The sequence below is a fragment of the Sprattus sprattus genome (assembly GCF_963457725.1).
Source record: "Sprattus sprattus genome assembly, chromosome: 20".
Lineage (NCBI taxonomy): Eukaryota > Metazoa > Chordata > Actinopteri > Clupeiformes > Clupeidae > Sprattus > Sprattus sprattus.
Window position 1 is genome coordinate 18,073,527 of NC_137918.1, and position 23,479 is coordinate 18,097,005.

The 23,479-nt window shown below is 43.2% G+C and overlaps 4 protein-coding genes across 5 annotated transcripts; 1 reads left to right on the top strand and 3 right to left on the bottom strand.

The window, feature by feature from the left end:
• plvapa (plasmalemma vesicle associated protein a) lies at nt 1–4,083 on the bottom strand. Its single transcript, XM_080859139.1, has 5 exons — nt 3,583–4,083; nt 2,629–2,707; nt 1,789–2,489; nt 602–1,604; nt 1–494 (listed from the first exon to the last, which is right to left on the bottom strand). The coding sequence occupies exons 1-5, from the start codon at nt 3,967–3,969 to the stop codon at nt 451–453; spliced, it is 2,214 nt and encodes a 737-aa protein (XP_080715265.1). The 5' UTR covers nt 3,970–4,083; the 3' UTR covers nt 1–450.
• Nucleotides 4,084–7,250: 3,167 nt separating this feature from the next.
• Nucleotides 7,251–11,760, top strand: nr2f6a (nuclear receptor subfamily 2, group F, member 6a). 2 transcript variants are annotated; one of them, XM_080858800.1, is made up of 5 exons: nt 7,251–7,685; nt 8,031–8,677; nt 9,145–9,239; nt 10,133–10,717; nt 11,380–11,760. In XM_080858800.1, the coding sequence occupies exons 2-5, from the start codon at nt 8,409–8,411 to the stop codon at nt 11,655–11,657; spliced, it is 1,227 nt and encodes a 408-aa protein (XP_080714926.1). In that variant the 5' UTR covers nt 7,251–7,685; nt 8,031–8,408; the 3' UTR covers nt 11,658–11,760. The 2 variants fall into 2 exon arrangements, with proteins under 2 accessions (XP_080714926.1, XP_080714927.1); XM_080858801.1 differs by having other exon boundaries at nt 10,136–10,717.
• Nucleotides 11,761–13,818: 2,058 nt separating this feature from the next.
• Nucleotides 13,819–17,815, bottom strand: LOC308381624 (occludin; the record flags this gene model as incomplete). The annotated part of the gene is made up of 7 exons (XM_080859212.1): nt 13,819–13,920; nt 14,287–14,328; nt 14,454–14,652; nt 14,745–14,960; nt 15,170–15,312; nt 16,581–16,742; nt 17,033–17,815. 7 exons carry the CDS (start codon nt 17,813–17,815, stop codon nt 13,819–13,821), a joined length of 1,647 nt encoding a protein of 548 aa, XP_080715338.1.
• A 1,622-nt stretch (nt 17,816–19,437) lies between these two features.
• Nucleotides 19,438–22,526, bottom strand: LOC308381625 (MARVEL domain-containing protein 2-like; the record flags this gene model as incomplete). The annotated part of the gene is made up of 4 exons (XM_080859213.1): nt 19,438–19,554; nt 19,913–20,084; nt 20,272–20,459; nt 21,405–22,526. The coding sequence occupies 4 exons, from the start codon at nt 22,524–22,526 to the stop codon at nt 19,438–19,440; spliced, it is 1,599 nt and encodes a 532-aa protein (XP_080715339.1).
• Between the last annotated feature and the right edge of the window lie 953 nt (nt 22,527–23,479).

Sequence of the window (23,479 nt, forward strand, 5' to 3'; positions counted from 1 at the left end):
GTTACATTTTATATGTTTTATTGTCATAGTGTTATAGAGTTTTATGTTATTTTTTGGTATATGTTATATGTATGACGTCTACTGCGTAGATGAATGATGCTTGCCAAGTCGTAAGAATTTTGCTGTGCTGAAGCAATTTGGTACATGCAATAATAAACACACTTTGACTTTGACTTTGACTATATATTTATGAAATATATATGTATATACATTTTAGATAGATCCCTCAAGAAAATACAAACATAATCTGCAAAGCAAATGTACAGGCTTAAACTAGTGTACAAATTTGGGGTAATTATTACAAAAACATGGTTTTAGTTGAAGCTCAGGTTTTGATTCATCCACTGTATATTTCTGTAAGTAATGTGGCTATAATACCCAAGTTTCACCATTACACCACTGTAGAACTGTCCTCTGTGGAGAACTCCTCATTCGACACCTCTACGCAGCTCACTGCCACTTCTGGAGCTCTCGCAAGTGATTTGCGATGTTGTCTGTGGATCACAGAATATACCAGTTACTTCAAACTTTATACATATTATTAGTATTTACATGTTGATTTGTCCATTTCATCAAACATAGCAAAGGCAGTCAGGCTCACCTGGGGCGCCAAAGCCTCCTCCGTACATCCCTGTACTGCCAACGCCCCCTGCTCGTCCAGATCCTGATGCACCAAACCCAGTTCGACCTGCTCCTGTTCCTGCTGAGCCCATCCCTCCAAACCCACCTGTGCCTCCTACCCCGGCCCCTCCAAACCCTGTCCCACTTGGCCCTGTTCTGCTGGATCCGGCTCCTCCAAAGCCCATGTTCCCAAATCCTGCAGTGCTAGACCCTGTTCCAGCAGATGCAGGTCGACTGCCTCCTCCTCCACTAGGCCCCATACTGCCAGTGGAACCAAACCCACCATGTCCTGTTCCAGTTGATCCCGTACTACCAGATGAGCCAAACCCTGTTCCACCCACTCCTGTTCTACCTACCCCACCTGATGATCCAATTCCTCCTGTAGCCCCTGTTCTGGCCGGCCCAGCATGACCAGCACCTGCTCCGAAGGGCCCAGCATTACCAGCGCCTGTTCCAAAGGGCCCTGCATTACCAGCGCCTGTTCCAAAGGGCCCTGCATTACCAGTGCCTGTTCTGGCCTGCCCAGCATTACCAGCACCTGTTCCAAAGGGCCCAGCATTACCAGCGCCTGTTCCAAAGGCCCCAGCATTACCAGCGCCTGTTCCAAAGGGCCCTGCATTACCAGTGCCTGTTCCAAAGGCCCCAGCATTACCAGTGCCTGTTCTGGCCTGCCCAGCATTACCAGCACCTGTTCCAAAGGGCCCAGCATTACCAGCGCCTGTTCTGGCCTGCCCAGCATTACCAGCACCTGTTCCTAAGGGCCCAGCATTACCAGCGCCTGTTCCAAAGGGCCCAGCATTACCAGCGCCTGTTCTGGCCTGCCCAGCATTACCAGCACCTGTTCCAAAGGGCCCAGCATTACCAGCGCCTGTTCCAAAGGGCCCAGCATTACCAGCGCCTGCACCAAAGGGCCCAGCATGACCAGTTCCTGCTCCAATGGATCCAGCACCAGGAAATGAATTCCCCGGCTTTGGTGGTGGCGGCTGGAAAGATAGTAAGAAAATAAAATGTTAGATGCCTTAGATGTACTTACCTATATAAATATTTTTATATATATTTTTATGTATATGTATATGTATATGTATATATATATATATATATATATACACATGTATTCATTTTTTTACTGGACTAAATTTGTGAAGAGATTGTCATATCACCCCATACCCTGTGTGCACCGTTAGCCAGAGAGGTGTTTATCTTTCCTTTAAGCATGTTGATTTCTGATTCCTTTAGCCTAAGGATTTCATCTGTCAGCTCCTTCGCTACGCGCAGTTTCCTTTGCTCCAGCAGACATGTCTGCATGTCCTTGTCATGACTCAGCTGGGACTCTCGGAAATGTTTCTTATTCTTTTCTTCCAGTGAACTTAGATTTTGTTTGCATTCCCTCAGGTTCCTATCCAGATGTATTGTTTTTGCCTCGAGATGGGTCACTCTGTGAGCTGTGGCTGAAACTTTGAATCCAACGTCATTCAAGTAGAGCTGAAACTTGTTCTCGACCTCTGTTGATAGGCTGCTGCAGTTATCCCGAATTTGCGCCAGGTGATCATGCTGCTTGGCACAGTTTATGTGGAAAGGGAGCAATTGTGGGATTAAGGTTGCAATCTTCTGCTGGAATGCCCTTGAAATGTCTGAGATTCCCTCAAAAGATTTGATGAAGTCGTCCTCACACTTCTTCTTAAACAATTCGATCTCCATCTCAGCAGAGGACTTCTCTTGCCGTAGTTTGATTGTCTCTAGCCTCAGAGATTCCTGTTCCTTGTTTGCACTGTCCAGTTCCAATCTCAAAACATCAACAGTTTCTGAAAAATTTCCTTGCACAATTTGCAGCCATCCTTTCAGCTGGTCGTATTGTAGTTTCATGTAGTCTGGTTTGTGAGGTAAAATTGTGAGGTAAAATGATAGCATAAGTGTTGGACAGCAAGAATAATAAAATACTATTGAATGATTGAATACTGATGAATGTTGAAATGCAAAAATTACTGTAGGTTGGTTTGATCAGCTTACCATTTGATTGAGATGCACATGGCGGCTGGTATGGCAATCTTGGGCAATTACATGTTGGTGGTGGAGACTGGCATTGATACTGTATGGTAAATTAGCATTATAGAAGTAACAGTTACAACCCTTTTAATGGCCAAGCAGGTGCATATTGCAGAAGAAAAAACAACAAATAATGAAACATACACAAATGTCACTGATCTGTCAGTAAAATATATGTTTCTACATGAAGATTTATTTTTAAATATTTTGTAACTTGGGTTAATTTCTTAATTCTATGAAAATAAAATCGGTCCGAGATATGAATGAGAGAGTTTCTCACATTAAATATATAGAAGCAGTGTATTACGCAAGATTTGTGAGAGTGAGCTATACAAAGAAATGACTGTAAAATGTGTGCATGTGTGCTGTCTATCGCTGAACTCAGACTGGACCTGAAATGAATTATCCCTCAAATTCACAATGCTTGAAATATGCAGTTGCTTAATTGTGATATATGACAATTTGATAATGCAGTGGGCAAAGAGGTTCAGTTTATAGACATTCCATTTTAAAGTCAAAAGGGGAATCTATTTAAATGGCTGCGTTAGGTGGCTGCATTCGAGATGTGAAATTCTGGTTGTGTGGTTCAGGAAAAATATTCCAGTACTTCAAACCAGCTGAGATGTTATCAGACCCAGCATATTGCAGCACCACAGCAATGTCCTAACAAAGACTTATACAGGTAATATCTTCTTCATTTAGTGCAAAGCTTTATGGGAGTTGCGGTTTTATTGTTTGATGAACACTGCTGTCGGTGCTGGAACTATTCCACAGCTTTAATAACAATTTGTCCTTCAAATGATCCCCTTTTTTAAATCCATGTTGCACCAAAACAAAAAAACATGAGCAGTTTCTTTGATATTTGTTGTGGATAATGTTAAATGTTAGAGCAAGCAATAATTAAAAGATATTACTTACAACTTTCATTTGTAAACTTCTGATGTGAGAAGCAGACTCATTGGCCAATTTTCGTAGGGTGGTCATATTCCTGTGCATTATTTCCAGTTCCCGATTTGTTATGTTCAGGTTCCAGGTAAGATTTCTGGTCTCCTCCTGAAGGTATCCGTATCTTATGTTGAGCTGGTTGTGCATTGGGTCAAGCACTTGCAGTCTTTTCTCTGCCGCAGACTCATCGGGTTGCCCGTAGACCAGAAAGAGAATCAGGCTGACAATGATCAGGGTCTGGATCAGTGAGGAGAAAAAGAAGACAATTTTCATGTAGTAGCCACAACTCTTGCCCTTGGCCCTGTGGAGCTTCTTGGCACTTGCACCAAGCTTAGATTGAGCGTAGCCGTTGTTGTACATTTCTGTGAAGGCTGAGGTCCAAATGGACCTCTCTTACGAGGGGTAAAATAAAAACCACAACGCTTACAGTTTAGAGACGTCCCCAATGCCCTACAGGCAGATACACATACTTCTGCTTTCTAAGACTTGTCTAAAAAAATCTTATGGTGTTAGGGTTTATGAATGCCACCATAACGCCCCTCCCACCGAGTGAGTGTTTCCTGGTCCGCCCTGGTCCTGCACATTATTCGGAGAGGTTAGAATAACTTCTCAGACCATAGGAGTGGGTGGTCTGTGCTCTCTGTGCTGTCTGTGCTTCCCATTGTTTGACAGCATGCCACCACATGTGATCCGGCACGTTTTGGACACGCACATCACAGTGAGAGAACACACAACCCTGCATATATCCTTTATGAGATCCTCTTTTGTTTCAAACTAGACATTTTTATACATCAATTTATACCTTTTTACATTTTTTTTAATACTTGTTTATATAAAGTGAATATTTTCTAGCTAATGACTGACATATTGAAAACACAATAACTACCTTAACCCATGTGGGGAATAATCACATCTTATTTAGTTTAATTTAATGTTGCAAAGCTCACAGACAATGCTAATTACTTTGCTGAATATATTTTGAGACAAAGCACTTAAGGACGTCAACAGAGAAGGTGATCAGTGATGGACCATTATCTTTGATGTCGGAATACTCCGTCAGTGACGTTGGATGCAGCCTGCCTGGCGCACATGAACAGGGAAATGGGAGCATTATGAAAGCCAGGGGCTTTCCTGCCAGCATTGTTAATATGCCGACCTCAATTCACAGGAAGCTGTAATTCATTTTACTGAGGCAGAGTGACAAGTCTCCAAGTTTCTGTCAGGACAAATTTTAAATAAACTACAGAACAAATGTAGGAAATATTTACCAAAACACAAATTTGTTTATTAAAGCAAAGTATCCTGTTTAAGTGTATCCAAAACAAAAGCTTGTATTGAACTGAACAAAACGTAACATATTTGGGTGTCACGTTTGGTCATATATTCCACACATGACTGTATATGTGACTGATACAGCATCCTTTCACAAATATAGAACACAGAAACAGACAAAGTGTAGAAAATGTATACATGTTACATAACCATGTCTGAGATATTTCCCACAACCAAACCAGTGTGTTTTTTTCCAGGACATATACAGTAGATAATACATATATAGATAATTGAACGTCTTAATACTTTAAACAATCTTATTGGTTTTATATGTGTACATGTGTTGTGTGTTTGCAAACTCTTTCTAAAGACTCAGACCATGGACAAGGACCAAACACAATTTTCATGGCAGGACAAAGACAGTTTTGCTGGAATAATCCTTTATGGCTCAATACATTCTGAAATATATTTTGGGATTTCTGACGATTCATTTACATTCATCAACAAATTGCACACTGAATAAGAAGCAACCATGATATTCATTTCTGAATTTGCGGCTTATTCCCCCCACCCCCAGTTCTGTCCAATAGATGGAGACATTTATCAGACATACTTTTTTGTGAAACTGAAACAGTGCTCCTGAAAATTAAGTACGCTGATATACAGTACATTTTGGTGAACTTGATTTATTTCTGCGTACAAATACATTTAGAAAGTGCCTCTGGGTCCTAAACTAGGTCTTAATTCGGCTATTATTAAAGCTACACAGATGTGCCTGAACTTCTGTATTTGCTTCCGTCATTTAGAATGACCTGGGTAGACACAGTAGGGCTGGCATTACCTGTTAGTTGCCTTATGAGAGTCCAGAATAATAACCACATTCCTGACAGCCAGTTCAATGGCCAACCTGCCCTTCCCCCCACTGCACAGCCACAAAAATTCACAAAGACACATGCACACATACACAGTATTTTAATAGATGGATTAAATACAACGCATCTTTCAACCTCATCTGTTTACACCTCAAGTCAGACGACAACAGGAGTAGGGCTTCTGCTGTAGGCTATATGCATGTGCATTAACATTCTGCCTATCTGTATGTGCAAACTGAATAGACACAAAATATATCAGGTCAGAATTTTTTTATGATTTAGATTTGGATAAAATATACATAATTCGTTTCTTTTGTCAAGCTATTATACATATATTTTTTGTCAGGCTAATAAGTTGTTTAAAAGACTGTTGTTTACTTTGTAAGGATGTGGGTTGAACAGTTACATTGTGCGCAAGAGACACAATGGCATTATGTATTACAAAGCGTCAATTTAAGTAAGTAAAAGGATAAATGAGGCATAGGAGCTTGAAAACTGGCAGAAACAGTCCGTGTGAGAAGCATGCCCCATCTAAACAGTATTCTCCCATCCCCCATCTAAATGACACTCTGAAGCAAAGCTTGAGAGACAAAGGCCTTATCTTGTATACAAACAGCACAGCTGACAGTCACCAGTTATGCTGGTGTAATAAAAGGGTCTTATATCACACACCTTCCTTGGTTTTGTTCATACAAAATTGATACAATCCAAAAAAAGTATCAGCAACATATTTGATTTGATGCAATAAATATTTTTGGTTTCAGTTTCTTAATTCTTTACACTGCTTTTCACCATGATGCAAAGGAAAGTTAAAAGTATAGGCTATTACTAAGACTGCTAAAACAGTAGACCTACAACAGGTGTTTTTCTTTCTTTCTTGTTTATTTATTTTTAAAGCTCAATAGCTTTCTAGGTCTTCTACATATGATCCTTCTGTAATGACATATTTGAGCCATTCCTAACTGGAATATGAAAAAATATTTCTAACTCCTGATTTTGATGGAGGCTTATTCGTCGTCAGTTGTGAATAAGAAGCAGCTATCCTATGTAGGCTACAGATGACTGGGTACATGTTGCAATTTTGATATTTTGGTCTTCGATGTGCTGAGCAGCACACACGGGGTTAATTCGTGTGTTCTTTGATGCAGGCCCGAGGTCAGATCTCTCTGAGAAGAGAGAAACACCACATTCTTCGTGTGCCCAGCCCGGCAGCCTTTTTTGCTCTTTGACTTCAGTGTCCATATAAGGCATAGGCTACCATGGCAACCACGGGGCTTGAATAGCAGTGTCAAATCCCCTATCTGCCCCCCACCCCTCCCCTCTTTTTTTTCCCCCCCGCTCCCCCCACCACCATCACTGTACGCAGGCGCGAATTCGTTCACTACCAGCTCAGCTCACCCTCTCCCTCCCTCCCTTATTCATGTCAATCCTCTCGCGCGTTTATGACCTAGTCATAGAGGTTCATGCGAGAAATGCATACAGAATTAATTTGGGGGGAGTAAAATAAGTTTGTTGGGCTTACCTAGCATAGATTTGTATCCAACAGCTAATTGAATTTACGCTAAGTGGAACCAAGGCGAAGCGTCACCCATCCCCCGGTTGGATTCACGGAAAGAACGCTGGAGAGGTAGGCCGCAAGCCGACATGGACTGACAAAAGCTTGCCGAGACGAAATCTTCTACCGATGTTAAGAAACGGCTGGCTAAAAAGCCAACCGGACTTTTTACGCAAACTACTATTCCCTGACTTTGATCCATTTTTGAACACCGAACACAGAACAGTTAGCAAAGACAGCAAGGCCTTATTTAACAACAACAAACGTGGGAGAGCATAGCGTCAAGTTACTTCCTCGAACTGATCATGCAGGAAAGAGACGCGTTTTGATGAAAGAAAACGATGGATGAGCTCTCATATGACTGCAAGATCATTTTGGTAAGATTTGTTTGTGTATCATGCTGTATTTGTATATGCTACGTGTCTCTTTTTTTGTCTTTCAGTTTCAGGCTACCCATCCTGCATTTTTTTTCTAGCAAAGAGTGATATTCATTGTATATGTGCAGTGTGCCTTATGTTATTCTAAAATGAGAATGTATAGTTTTCGCCTATGACACATGATTAAGGTAATAATGTGCTTTTACAATACAGACAGCTCATGTTTGACGCCCATTGAATTCTGCGGAACGAATTAGACAAGCAAATGTAAATGTGCTTTTAAACTTGATGATTTTGGTCTGGATTTAATTCATTTCTTCTTTAATTCATTTCTTCTTATAAAAGGTTGTATTTTGATGGAGCTGTGAAGCATTCTCTGCTGCCTTAGCCTCTGAAAAGTCAAGGGTCAGAAGGACACTCTAAGGAGGAGAAACATCAGAAGAGTGAAGGGGTCTGAGCCGTCACCAATCAGCGAAGAGCCAGCAAACAACCTGAACATAAACAATACTGGAAGACCATTTTCACAGACGTGTGTCCTTCACCTCATCTGTCTGAACATTTAACAATGAGGCCGTGCAGATCGGCTTGGCTCTGACACCCTCTGAGTTTGCTTATCAGTTAAGCCCACTGTCAAAAAACCTCCCAGTGACGGCATCATTTGAGCTGTCCAGGTGGAGGTCACCTTTAAGCAGACTCTTCTTGCTAGGGGCTGACAACTGAGCAATGGCCATGGTGAGAGGGGGATGGGGAGATCCCAACGGCGAGACCAACGGTCTGGGGGATAAGGGCTACCTCAGGGGGGAAGAGGGCGACGAGTCACCCCAGGCGGGGGGCAGTGACTTGGAGGGGGTGGATGATGACAAAGCCTGCGTTGTGGACTGCGTGGTGTGTGGGGACAAGTCCAGCGGCAAACACTATGGCGTGTTCACCTGTGAAGGCTGCAAGAGTTTTTTCAAGAGGAGCGTTCGGCGCAACCTTAACTATACCTGCAGGTATGGACCTAAGGCAGGCAGTGCAGAGAACCTACATGAGCTGGGCATGTTTTACCTACTAGTAGTTACTGGATAGGAAGGAATCTTCTGCACCCCTGGTAGCAGGACGACTTTAAATAACCGTAAATGATGAAAATCAGTCGTGGTAGATGTACTTTATCAACTTTGCCTTTGGCTTGATGTCGTTTCAAAGTACAGGACGGCCTTCATGGTAGACATATCTACCAGGAATTATTTTACTACTCTTATGAACGTATTAGGGCAACATATCTCTGTAACAATAGTCTTTTTTTAAGGTTGTATTTAAACGTGCCTTGACAGCGATGGAATAGAAGACTATACAAGAATGTTTATCATTAGATTAGTTAGATTGAGCGAGACATATAAGCCTGACTTAACCGAGATTTTGGGGATATTTCTGTACAGCTTTGGTCTTTTGGTCTCTTACTATGCAATTTCTGCTACAGGTCAAACCGGGACTGTCAGATTGACCAACACCACCGTAATCAGTGCCAGTATTGTCGACTGAAGAAGTGCGAAAGGGTGGGAATGCGCAAAGAAGGTACCCCCTCCACTTTGATTCACTAAATATGAAAAGCTTATCAAAGTTCAAGTTCAACGTACTTTATTGTCATTGTCACAAAGACAACAAGACAGTTAGAGGCAGCAACAGACTTCTTCCACAGCTAAATAATAATAATAATACTTTATACTGCCAAAGGCAAGGCACTCCTAGCCTATGGGGATATTTGCACTCATTGTAGAGCATAAATGTCCGTCAGTGATTCTAAAAAGAAATGAGCGTGATATCTAGGCCATGAATGCTGACTGGATGACTTCTCCATTCCTTACGTGTATGTTTTTTAATATCAAACCAGACATGCAGGTATACATGATGTGGTGATGACTTGGCTGCATGAATTACTGTTCTTTGAACCAGTATGTAGACATGTATGTGGCATCAGTAATTACAGTGGTAGTGTGCCTGCTTTTAGCGTGACTATTCTCCTGATATTATTTTGACACTTCTGCTCCTGTTTATCCTTACAAAAGAATGAAGCAATAGCAAGAGTGTTTGATGAATCTGTGAATCTGATGAATTCAACTTGATAATTCAAGAGAGCTGATTCTTTTTGAAACTTTAGTGCTGTATGAAATTATGCTGTCTTAGTCCCATTCCTCGAAGTAGCCTGTTCTTTCCAGGTTCAAGTGGATACAGAGATCTGTCTGTTTGTGAAAGAAATGGTTGGTGACCTCTAATGACCCCCTCTTTAATCTGGATCAGAGGGCCTAATCCTGCCAGGCCTGTCCGCGCACAATCTGTCAAACTTCCCTCATTCATTTTCAACCTCTGTCTCTTCTTCCCCTCTTCACAAATCCCTCTCCTCTCCACCACTCGACCCTCATCCATCTATCTCTCCCCCATCCATCCTCGTGCTCTCTATTCTACCGCAGCAGTCCAGCGTGGACGCGTCGCCCCATCCCACCCCAGCCTTAGCCCAAACACACCCATAGGGGTCGGCGCCGTCGGAGTTGGAGGAGACGGAGGCGGCGTGGGCGAGTTCTACAACGGCCAGCCGGTGTCCGAGCTGATCTCCCAGCTACTGCGTGCCGAGCCGTACCCAGGCAGCCGCTACTCCCACCAGTACAACCAGCAGATGCAGGGCGGTGGCAACAGCGGCACGTCCATGGGCATCGACAACATTTGCGAGCTGGCCGCCCGCTTGCTCTTCAGCATCATCGAGTGGTCCCGGAGCATCCCCTACTTCCCCGAGCTGCCCGTTTCGGAGCAGGTGGCGCTGCTGCGGCTGAGCTGGAGCGAACTGTTCATCCTGAACGCGGCCCAGTCGGCGCTGCCGCTCAACACCGCCCCGCTGCTGGCCGCCGCCGGGTTCCACTCCTCCCCGATGTCCGCCGAGCGCGTGGTCTCCTTCATGGACCAGGTGCGCGTCTTCCAGGACCAGGTGGACAAGCTGACGCGGCTGCAAGTGGACACGGCAGAATACGCCTGCCTCAAGGCCATCGCCTTGTTCTCCCCAGGTGAGGAAGCCAAGCCAAGGGCTGTCAGGAGTTGTCAGATTTTAGTTTGGTAGTTGCACTATGTAAGAGAGATTGAGCTTTGCCTATATGGAATATATGTTCATCTTCGGTGACTTTTAAGGGGAATTATTTTGCAACATAACAACAATCTCAACAACAAAAAACTCGTACAGTGTCTGTCTTATCAGTAGCATGGGATCAGTGCTCCCTCTGTTGGATTCATTGTGTCACAGATTTTCTAAATATAAAGGCCAGCACTGAATGATATCAATTGTCATTCGGTCCTTTGAGCTTACTTCATTTCAAGAGAAGCCAGAGTGTCTCTTTGATTTGTCCAAACACATTTTAGAATTATGTGACTTGTATTTCAAGAGCTCTCGCAGTTAAAGGATTCAGAGACCAAATATTTGCCAACATGAGAATGAAAATGTGAGTTAGTCGTGTCCATACATATTGCTAACCTTCCTTCTCCTGTGTGTGTGTGTTTGTCTGTCTGTCTGTCTGTCTGTCTGTCTGTCTGTCTGTCTGTCTGTCTGTCTGTCTGTCTGTCTGTCTGTCTGTCTGTCTGTCTGTGTGTGTGTGTGTGTGTGTGTGTGTGTGTGTGTGTGTGTTTGTCTGTCTGTGTGTGTGTGTGTGTGCCTGTGTCTGTGTCTGTGTGTCAGACGCATGCGGTCTGACGGACCCAGCGCACGTAGAGAGCCTCCAGGAGAAGGCTCAGGTGGCGCTGACGGAGTACGAGCGCATGCAGTACCCGAGCCAACCCCAGCGCTTCGGCCGCCTGCTGCTGCGCCTGCCCGCGCTCCGCGCCGTGCCCGCCTCGCTCATCTCCCAGCTCTTCTTCATGCGCCTGGTGGGCAAGACGCCCATCGAGACGCTCATCCGAGACATGCAGCTCTCGGGCAGCTCCATCAGCTGGCCTTACGCCCCTGGACAACAGTAGAGAAGGGGCACCGAAGGGGGAGGAAATGGGGGGAGGGCGTGAACCTCATGCTTCACACCCTCGTCTGAGATGCCTGAAGATATGAGGGGCCGTGGGAGTACCTCTAGAGCTCACACCAGGTCCTCTTGTTAAATCTTCATCTTTTTAAACTCCTGAACAGTCATATGCCCAGGAGGGCCTGGTTTATTTTTTATCAATGTTTTCTTTGTGTATGTTTGTTAGTCTGGACATGATTTTACATTGGAGGGGCGGGGTAGGGGATGGGGTGGGGGGGGGGGGGGGGGGGGGGGGGGGGGCTTACACTACTGGACTGGAGATTTTTACTGTTACATAAACACTAAAGGTACTGCACAAGACGGCTGCAGATGATGAAGAACTCGTTCCTCAAATGTGATTGTCAGATATGGAAAGACCTTTTGACTAGCTTGCCAAAGTTCATTGGGGGAAGAAAAGAAAAAACTATGCGAGGTTTTTACTTTCAGCGAATGTGGAAAATGCTGGTTATTGGTTTCTGAAAAATTTGTTCCTTCACTAATAGGGCTAGTAGTCGTGTTACTTCTGTTTCTTGTAACTAAGTCCTAAGTCCTGGAAAACTGACACTCTGGTACATATGGCATAATGCAGCCAATGTTCAACTCTCCAAAAACTGCCCAGTGGCTAGCTATGACACTGTCCTCTATACCATCTCTGCCTACCATGGACATCAGCTATTTGGATTACCACTTAATGAATTCCATTCAGAGAGAACATTTCAAATACAATTTGGTTTCAAAGAACCAATGAAAACATTATGAACCCATGAATTATGAAGAATTAAAAAGAAATGCTAAAAGCATTTGCCAATTTCCTGGATGCATTTGCCTCAAATGATCTTGAGATCATCTGATATTAAAACAATTAAATAAAATGGAAATGTATAAGGTAGCGGTACATTTCACATACATGGCTTAAAAATCATGCTTGGTTAAGCAGGTTAAGGTGAAGTGGTGGACGAGTTTTTCTTTCTGTGCTTACTATGTCAACTGTAATGATCATACCTTTTTTTTCTAATGGTGAACAGCTGACTCTTAACTTTAATGTATATTAACCAGAAAATACCTCGTCGTCCATTGAGACGTGAATGAACCATCTCAGCCATACCATGTTAATATACAGCATTTTCACAATAAACTTCAGTTTTTTTTTGTCATTTTACGTGTCTTTGACACTGTCAGATACCACAGTCTGCAGCAAAGGTGATCCACACTGCCATGTTACGTCTCTGACATGTACCTAAACGCTGTTTATGTGGCTTCACTTGCATGGGTGAGGGGAGCCGCCTATCGGATTCATATTCTGGCACTGGTCGCATTGATTTCCCCCCCTGTCTGTGCTATTCAATGTTCAACGTTTTTTAAGTGATAGCCATGGCATACTTGTTTATGTCTGCCTTAAACATCCTGAATATGATTCAGACTTACCTCACTTTAAAAAGGCCTTTAAATATGATAAACCAACCTAAAGACAAACACACTACATTATTTGCCATTAAAAACCAAACATTGGTCTGTTTTTCAAGGAAGTCAGTAATTTTTATGATATGTGAGCGTTCATAAACTCAGAATTTTATTAAAATACCAGAATAGTGAACAGGAACACTTTCTCAAATGTGTTTGGAAATGAAAAACATTCTGTGTAATGTCCAAAATATACATATATGTAAATAAATTCATGACTTCTTTGACGTTGCCTATTTATTTAAAAAAAAAAAAATCACAGCAACAAAACGTAAAGGAAGAACATTTTACGTTTCTTAATGCAAACAAAAGAGTGCATTTTTAATATGACCCATTTTGACTTGTTGAGACTTATAAATCCCCCTATGATGCTCTCATTACACTCAGGTGGCTAGATATACAGCCTGATGAGTCCTGAGACTGATAATAAACTAAGATAATTGTACAACCGCAGTGCTACGATGAAAATACTTACACGCAGCTGTAGCCTGAGCAGAGCGAGATCAGATAGCCAAGTAGCCTCCGGCTCTTGTGGAGGGATGTTTCAGTGCCTCAGCAGTGCAAGTGACTGACCCATGGCTACGAGTATCAGGCTCTCCGTTGGACGCCTATCATGGAGCAGTGTTCCAGTGGATGGCCCTTCAGGCAGGGATACATTTCCACATCTAAGAAAAGTCCTCATCGTATTCCCTCACCAAACGCTTGATGTGGGACAATTTCTGCTTTAGTTCCTTGCACTGCAGTTTCTTAGACTGATAGTCAGGGGCCTAGGCAGGAGAGAAAAGGGTTGGCACAGGTATGTCAATCAGAGAACAAAATGATCTGACATCTGACATAAAGAGTTAGGGGTGGGAATCTCTTGGCACCTCACGATTCCGATTCAGAGGTCAACGATTCGATTTTAAATCGATTTTGTAATAAAAAAAAAAAATGTAATTACAAAATCGATTATGAACTTTTCTGAATCGAGGGAGAATCGTTTTAGAGAGAATCGAGAAAAATCGAATAATCGATTTTTTTCCCCCCACCCCTATAAAGAGTGCTGGAGAGCCCAACAGACCTCTACTGGTCTTTTACTCCACCAACTAGGGGCAAGACTCCTTTAAGAATGTGATAGATGCTCTCTCACTTACCCGCTTCAGTTCCTTGAGTCGATTGTACTCCTCCGCAACAGCCTGAAATACAAGGACAAAGACTTCAGAGATTACACATTATGAAAACTATGTCTTTTGTATTAAGGTGTGCAGTGTTGCCACAGGTTCACTGAGACAGTTTGAGGGAGCTCAGCCCTCAAGCTGACCTGGAACTTGGTGGATCCCTCCTGGAGGGTGTCGAGCTCCCTGCTCAATTTGTTCATCTGGTCACCGATGTCGTCCATCTCGGCACAGAGGCGCTTGTACTCAGCCAGGTCCAAGTCGAACTCCCGCCTGTACTGCTGCCTCTGAGTATCTGAGCGGATCTCTGGATACATGCTGTTGAGCGACAGGTGAGCTTGACTACTGAAATCGCAGTTAAAGACAAGATTTTCCACTGATTTGTTGACCATGATTTTTTTCTCAAAATCATATTTTTGAACCACATTGAAACTAACCTCTTCCATCTGTCTGTGTCCAGCTCAGGGGCCGTCCCAGTCCTTGTGGAGTACCCAGCCTCATGCTGTTCTTCTTCTGAGGTTGAGGCCTTTCCCTGAGCTCTGGAGGCCTGGGCCGGGGTCCACTGGACTTCAGCTACATCAAAAGCACTGGAGCTGATCCCGTTGTCCTGGTACAAAGGCTCGGGAGGAGCGCTGTAGACGTTCTCAGAGTAACTGAGGACACAATGGCCCACAGTGAGTGGACAGGCTTAGTGGATACAATGTCACAGTTCTTTATTGCTGATCATCAACAAGTGGGAGTGTATTACTAAGTGCACAGCAAGGTGCAGATCCACAGGATGTTAAGACGGTAAAGAAAGCAAAAGGTCATAAAGGCAGGCATATGGCTCAATGTAAACTACTCAATGTATCTGTGCACTCACACAGTGTCATAAGTGGTTCCGCTGACCACACTGACGGTCTGGTCCGGGGAGGATATGAAACTGGGCTCCTTTTTCAGGTCAGGGGTGGACTTGTCTGATACCACCGCTGCAGGGGGCAGTAGGGAGCTTCCCACACTAGTCAACTGCAACCAACAACATGACAGTTCATTTTCATCCGTGTGACAGTTTCACCTGTGTAACAGTTCTTATTGTTATGAGAGAGAGGACAGATTAGCAAGCTGAGGTGCATTTAGAGGTCCAGCACTTTATATGGTTGGAACATAAAATTCTAGACTCTTTATGTCTAGAACATAAACATATTGCACTCTTTATGTCTAGAACATAGATTTCTGCACTCTACGTATATGTCTAACATAGGATTCTGGTGGGTGTAAGTGTGCCTAATAACAAACCTCAGCTAATTCTAGGTCATCCTAAGTAAATTGGCCCTATGCCACTGCCAATTTATAATGTATACTATCTTGGAGAGCCATCAGACAATGTCACCCTTTGAACCACTGTAACTTGGAATGGCCCTCTTCTGGTGTCTTGACGGGAAGCATTTCCTGACCATGGAAATGACAATAACAGGCTCCACTTATAAATGTTGGCATGTGTTTAGATGAGTAATGTGCGCAGAACACTCGTCGGAATAGTCTGTCCAGCAAAGTGCCTACGTGCTGGCGCCGTTATTATTATTTCTGGGAAGAGCCAGTGAGTGATCCTTCCTTTGACGTCCCCGAAACGTTTGGGTGGTGCTCTGTTTATTTCAAACAATGACTTAAAACTCGTTGCAGGAGTCAATGTGGGACCATGATGGCAAGAACAAATTAAAAAAAAAAACACGACCATTGTGCAGGAAAGCTGTAAGTCAGAAGAGAAAGAGAGGGAGAGAGCATTCTCCCTAAACAGACTTCTACTGACGTCAGAATAGCATAGGTGTAAATCTGCTCCTTTAAAGCTGGACATTTTCCAGAGCTCACCAAAGCCACTCCATTTCTCAAATCAGGCCGATTTTTACCTTTAGTATCATGCTGACAACTGTGAAGACAGAATAACTAAAGTTTGACATTATTGTGTGTACCTATTGGGTATCTATTTAACTGAGTATAGTATACTTGAACAAATTCAAGTAAATATCTGAAGTAACAATTAACATAATGGTTAATGATTTCCATTATGAAGAGTGTCAGCGTAATCTGTTTCTCTGAGGCCTCAAAAAAACTGCTATTCATTCAATAGTTAATGATTTATCAGACTGAAACCAGGTGTGGTATTGAGTTCACATCAGTTTTGTTCCTGTCAACCTAAATAGGGGAAATATGTCAACGAACTTAACATCAAAGTGAAAAAAATGTGCGAGTGTGTGCGTTAATTGTAGAGCTCTCCTGTTTCCCACAAGGCCACTTACCCAGTCAACTGTCCCTTCTCTCCCCACTGGGCCAGGAAATGGCTCCTCCCAAATAATGTTGGGTTTACCGTGATACCAGATCTTACTGCGAGTTTTATAGGAGAAGTAAGCAGCCGTAATCAGTGCTGCCATAACCAATATACCACAGACCAGTGCTGCAGCCTGCAACAAAATATTAAGAACATGTCATCAACCATTTTTATGCTTTTTTAATTAATATCTGTGCATTTTTGTATACATTGTGCCTATATGCATGTGTGTGTGTATGTATGTATGTATGTATGTATGTATGTATGTATGTATGTATGTATGTATGTACTGTATGTATGAGTCTAAATACATTAGACTCATATATACATATATATACAGTATATATTTAAATATACTGTATACATGTGTGTGTGTGTGTGTGTGGGGTATATATTTTTAGACACATACATAGAGCCACTGACCTCCTCTGGATCCATGTAGCAGTAGTGGTGCAGATATTGGTTAAACATCGGATATGAGCCAGGAAACCCTGCCCCTGCACCTCCACTGATGCTGGGCTTCTGTGGCGTCTGACACATCATCAGTATGGGGTTATACAGCATGCTCTGAGAGCTCTGTGCCATTGGATTGACACCAATGACAAATATGATGTTGATAATGCATTGCAGGATGCCCAGAGACACATCCACCACCAGCACCGTCAGGTAGAACCTGCGGCCGTGTACAGTGCGGGTTTTGGAGAAGCTGGCCACGAGGAACACCAAGGCGACTATGAAGTTGATGGCTGCCACAGAGATCATAGCGCTCTTTGCAGAATAGGGGGTCATGTAAGAGCTGTGGTATCCATAGGACCCTCCATAGTAGCCTGAGCCTGTTCCTACTCCAACCCCTCCGTTGTAGCCAAACCCTCCTCCTCCTCCTCCTCCTCCGCCTGACACGTAACCTCCTATGCTGGCCTCGTAGCCGTGCATGTCCCAGACTAACGTGGAGGCGACACACGCAAAGATGATGAAGCAAAGGAGCACACAGACCCCCTCCATCATTTTCACAATCCCTGGGGGCGAGAACCACTTGTAAAAATGCTGTAGGGTTCCATCCATGTACAGTGGCTCAGGTGGCGCTGTGGCGTGGCTGTAGTATGTTCGTGGGGAGTGCACATTTCTAGATGTGTAAAACCTATCTGAGGGAGTGCTGAAGTGTGGACTGTATACGGGTGGGCTGTCGTATTGCTGTGGATCATGCATGATTCATGCAAATGGAGACCTGGGAAATAAATGGAATTAGCAAACATTCTAGAATGAGAGCACATAAGGTCTGACATTTTTATACTTATTTTACATTACTAATTTCACTGTGGCACTATGTCATTTTAGACATGTTATTCACAGATGCACAAATGAGAGAGCCAGCTCTCAGAAACCCGACCCTGCATTTGTCAATAATTTAAGGAAACATTATAGGGCAACACACACACAGCAAGGAATGGTCATCAAACTGCTCTTCACCCCATCTCCTTTAACCTACCTAGTATCATATATCTTACACAACTATAACTGAACAAATGTACAATGTGAAAATAAACGTGTTGTAGTTTGAACAAAACAGAACTTTACACTTTTAACTAAAATAATAATGTAACCTTCCAAACCCTTTTGTCAATTTACACGTCTGCGAAATTAAAAGTACGTTTTCAGATTAAACATTCTGTAAGAAGTTTATGAAACATTATTATAAATTAAAAGTTGGCTCTCTTGTAGCTCACACGTTTATTACAGCGGAAAGTCTAAGATTAAATTTAAACAAATGGATGTTCTGTTTCCCACGAAGATGAGCACCTGACGCACCTGTGAAATACTTTTACATATCCTTCTTCATACTTGGCTTGAAAATTCCGAGATGTCTCCGAACAGTCTTTTGTCTCCTCTTGTTGCCCCTCGCATTTGAATAACCGACCACCATTTCCGATATGCGAAAATAAACTTTCCACCCAGCAGGTGCTCAATGATCGGTCATTGCATATCCGTTGACGCTGACCGCATGTTCTTGCCCCGTGCCGACGGAGGATCAAACGTCAGCGTTGCAAACGAGCAAGACTTCTCCACCGAATGGTGTCAGGCTTTCTCGTTTTGTGTAGTGTCGTTTTTACCACTGAAGTATCATTTAGATGGCATTTTCCAAGGCATTCAAGATATGACACAATATATGAAAACCCTCTACTATAAACAATTGGCTTTATGACCAGACAGCTGCTCTGTTCAAAATTTTATTTTTAGCAAGGAACTCTGTCACATCTTTCAAATTATTGTGACCTAGAAATGAAAAGGTCCCCATGCCATTAGAGTGAGAACAATGCGGTATCACGATATCGAGTTTCAATCCACTGCTTACAGAATTATCAAATAAGGTTATTGCTATACACGATTTCTATTGAACCCAAGATCCCAGTTATGCATTTTGAAAGCTATTGTATTAATTCTTAAAGTAGCCTCTCCTCTAATAAGAATCTTGGAGTGGTGTCCTTCAGGAAATTACATCGCGAAAGTTTCAGTTCCCTTTCACTTCAACAAAAGTTGAAAGCTACTTAGGAAAAGAAGCACACAAAAACATTTAAAATTTGAATAATTTATTCAACACATTCGAAAAAGAAGTGAATTGTCTGATATTGCAGTTAGGAATGTCATTAGTTTGAAATGTGTAATTTGACACATAGTCTTTTCAGTTATTCAAAAATATAGAAAAACTTTTGTACATCAGAACAAAGATAACAAACACCTTCATGGAAATGCTTGTCAGTAAAATAATTATAGTATTCATATTGGTATTTAGAGTTTGCTATCATGCTACTGAGCAAAATTGTGACATCTTATCATCTTTTGCTGTTGTCTGACATTTGCTCATCAAAATTCCTGATCCTGTTCTTGATGTGGCTGAGTTTGGCTTTGAGATAATCACAGCGTTCCTTCTTCTCTAAAAATGAGGGATCCTGAGGGTGTACCCAAGATAGAAATCTATGTTATCCCAGATCTAAGCATGTCATATTCCAGACATAAGGATATTAGTCTACCAATATAGTAATTACATAACTTGTAAGAATTTATATTCATTTTTTAGGACAAAATTGACATTTGAGCGATAGAATGTGGTACTTACATTTTTCTTTTGGTCAAATGTTTTCAGCATTTGATTAATCCTTCTCTGGTCCTGTATTGGATACAGAAAACATGCAGCAAACACTCAAACTTTGCTTGGCTGGTCCATTCATATTCCTTAATTTTGACACAAGATGATCTCATACGCATAAAGTGAAAGGTGTTAGTTGTTAAAACATCTACTGATCTGACCTGTGAGGTGTTGAGGTTCCTTAGCAGCTTGCTCATCATTGCATCCAGCTCACTGAATTTAGCCAGAGTGACATTGATGTCTTTGTGAAGCTCTTTGTACTCCTGATACTGGTCATTAAACACAGCTTTATACTGCTCTCTGTCCTCCACCGTCGTGATCTCAGGATACTTCCTGCGGAGCCACAGTCATAAGCAGAACATAAACATGCCTGGCACTTCCTTTGCTTAAGTTTCTCAACTTAACCAACTTAACTTGGTTAAAAACCCTCCTTTGCTACTGTTCAGCACTTTGTGACAAACAGGCCTGCTGTTTTTCCACATGGGCTTTCATTTTGTGTGAACGCCCAATTAAAACTCACATAATGTAATCTGGAATGACCCGAGGCTTTGGGACGTATCCGCTGGGAATGGATCCACGCAGAGTGTCTGGTCCCTCGGTTCTCCGCGGAATGTTGATCTGGTCGCTTCCCCTTGCAGGCTGATCAACTTCATCCTTGAACACAATCCTCTTGGACTTGGGTTTGGCGGTGTCGACAGAGGGAGGTACCTGTGTCTGGAGAAGCATGTGTTTTTTGCTGTTTTTTTTACAAAACCGTTGTGTAATGATGACTTAGATTGTCTAGTATACTTTAAAATCATATGTTATAATGTACTGTAGATGTGGATGAGAAAATGTAGTTCTGTTAATTGGGCTTTTTCTTTGCCCTCAGCTCTAGGGTTGCTGAGGAGTTATGATACCTGCAGGGAGATGGCTGTGATTACCTTGATTCATCTGCATCAGTCTGAACCTTTAATGCTGGCTTAAAGTGCCTACAAACACTCCAGGCACCCCAACTCTTTCTATCTGACATCAAACACAATGGTGTCTGTTATCCTAAGCCCAGGGGTGGGTTCCCTGGGAGACCTGATAAATCTTCCCATCTTTCTACGACAGTAATAACCTTGCCACGATAGAGCACGTGTTCGCATGGAAACCATACACTGTGGCAGCTGTTTGGCCTTGTGAGCTAAATTTCCAGAGGCTTTGTACCACAACAGTGGCCATTCTAGGTGCTATTATTATTATTTTTTTGCCTCCCAGCAATTGGTAAACACAGCTCATTTAAATCATGCAGTGGATGCCTTCTGCACAGACTTGGCTTTAAACCAGATCAGCATATCAAAGGCTTATCTGAGAAACCAAGGAGCCCTGCTGACTTGATACCCACTTAAAAAACACATTTCCCCCGGCCTCGTGAAAATATAAGGCAGCCGGGGCAAACGCACTGATATTCTTCACATCACTTCGTCACTCCACCACTGGCCACCCACCATGCTGCCACACACTGACGATGGCTTAGGCCGAAACGCGTCCGTAAATAATGTGGTCTAAATAGCAATGAGAAAAGCTTGAGAGTGCGGTTTTATTCTGCTCTAAGTTAACATTCTTTTACTCGCACCCGAAATTGCATTTATTTTTGGAATTAGAGCGCACCTATCCCTACTAACCCACCATGCTGCCCATGGCCTCGAACTCCCTGCGGTCGGCCTCGTGCCGCCACATCTTCAGACACACCAGGAAGCTGATCAGGTACAGGAGCATGTTGATGAAGAGGAAGGCCGTGCCGGCCATCTGTCCCCCGTCCACGCGGCAGAGGCTGGACATGATGGGGTTCACTCCTACCGTCATGTAGCACAGGCCGCCGCGGTTCAGGTCGTTGATGTACACAATGCCCGCCGCCATGTAGAGCAGGAAGAGGGCCACGTTGATGAGACCCTCGGTGACTGGCCACCAGGGGGAGTCGAGCAGGATGGTGCGGTAGTACATGGTCATTCCCAGCACCAGGAGGACGATGGTCACTATCCACGCCACACCAATCACTGCCATCACGAAAAGCGTCATAGGTCCGTTGTAGGTGGACCCTGATCCAGAGAAACTGTTCAGATTAGTTGGTAAATAGTAGTTTGACCATTCACTGTCTTTCTGAATGTAAGCACAGACACATGCCAGGACCATCCCCCCAAATAGGAGCTCTAGTCCAGCCAAGAGCCTCAGTAGTCCTGGCCATGATTTTAAGTAGGAGTATTTCATCTTATAGACCTCGACCTTCTCAGCATAGTACTCCGCTGGATGAAGGCTTGTCAACTCAGAGCCCTCAAGAGCTTCATAAGCCCTGTAATTGTCTGGAGGTTGTCCGCTGGTTATTAAGGGTTTCTGAGAGCCCTTGCTAGATCTCAGTGAGTCTCCAAGATCCCAGCGTCTCTCAAGAGAAGGACTCACGGGTGGGCTCACCCTGGTGCCATTAGGCAGGATTTTTATCCCTGTGAGGTTGAAGTGACAATCATCATTATCACTGACGACGTCAGCATCGTCGTCGCCGTTCGTCGTCCATTTTTCAAAGAGACCGCTCAGTGTCTTTGGGAAGAGAGATCTGATTTGCTGCGTTAATGACCTCTCCTCTTCGACACTCTCTCCCTGATTGGGCGGGAAGGGGCCGGGTGAAGAGTCACTTCTGGCAGAAGCATCCTCCAGTTTGCCTGGAGTCGAGTCCACGTCTTCACTCCATGATGAGCAGTCTCCGTCCACACAGTTGGAGTCTATGTCCAGAGCTGGGCTCTTACTCCGGTCCCGCATGCTGGGGCTGTTGTCGTTCAGCTGCGCAAGAATCTTAGTTGCCCAATAAAAGACATATTATGAGGTTTATATCCATGATTCTGCATGGTGAGAAATATTACAGTTCATGAAAGCTGTTCATTTCAGTACACTGCAGAACATATTTGAATTTGATATCATTGCTACAAAAAATTAACAAGTAACATGCACTTTTCCCATACACGGATGTTAAGACGAGCCTCAGAGCAGGAAACAGATATCTTCACACAGAAGCAATAGAGATACAGAACAGTAAAACAAGTACTTCATCCGTTCACTTTAAGATTAATGAATTTTCCTCTAAGTAAAGAATTTAAAAATAGGTTCACAGGAAAAATCTGATCTGGTGTCATAAAGAATCCCAAACCGCAATTCAGGGGAGGACTTTAGACCATAACATTTCTCTCTCGTGATTTCTGGCAGTCAGTCATCAAAGAATCTAATCCCTGGTTTGAAATTTCACAGATTAAGTGTGAAGTACTGGTGCCGAAAAAAACAACAACAACAGTATTTACCTTGTTGCCCAAGCCAAGCTGTTGTACTCCAGTCGCACTGTAACAAAAATGGCCACTTTCACAGCAGGCCTGACCAGCCCTCTCAGGTGACTCAGGCTTTATCGCCGTGGGCCGAAAGTAGAACAGAGCTTACTTATTAAACCTGGGTGCTTGCGTTTCGGTGCGCAGGGTGACTGGTGCGATATGGCTTATCTCTGGGGGAGTTGCTATAAATATTTACATACTCAGGACTCAGGAGGAACAAAATGGGTCATGACAGAGTGGGCTGCCTTTAGACCATTGTGTTTTCCCAGAAAAAAATTAGCCATTTAGTTATTATAAATGGCTGTACACCAGCTGTCTTTTCAAAATCATGAACTTAAACTTACATTGTTTTGATATGTCATCCACAACACAATGGTGAACAAATGTAATGTAAGT

What these genes read in the sequence shown, in the direction of transcription:
- nr2f6a (XM_080858800.1), top strand. Translation starts at nt 8,409, where the DNA reads ATGGCCATGGTGAGAGGGGGATGGGGAGATCCCAACGGCGAGACCAAC. An exon ending in GGTGGGAATGCGCAAAGAAG is followed by an intron (nt 9,240 to 10,132) that starts GTACCCCCTCCA and finishes ATTCTACCGCAG; the next exon opens with CAGTCCAGCGTGGACGCGTC. An exon ending in CATCGCCTTGTTCTCCCCAG is followed by an intron (nt 10,718 to 11,379) that starts GTGAGGAAGCCA and finishes TCTGTGTGTCAG; the next exon opens with ACGCATGCGGTCTGACGGAC.
- plvapa (XM_080859139.1), bottom strand. Translation starts at nt 3,969, where the DNA reads ATGTACAACAACGGCTACGCTCAATCTAAGCTTGGTGCAAGTGCCAAG. An exon ending in ATGTGCATCTCAATCAAATG is followed by an intron (nt 2,490 to 2,628) that starts GTAAGCTGATCA and finishes CTCACAAACCAG; the next exon opens with ACTACATGAAACTACAATAC. An exon ending in AGGAGGCTTTGGCGCCCCAG is followed by an intron (nt 495 to 601) that starts GTGAGCCTGACT and finishes TGTGATCCACAG; the next exon opens with ACAACATCGCAAATCACTTG.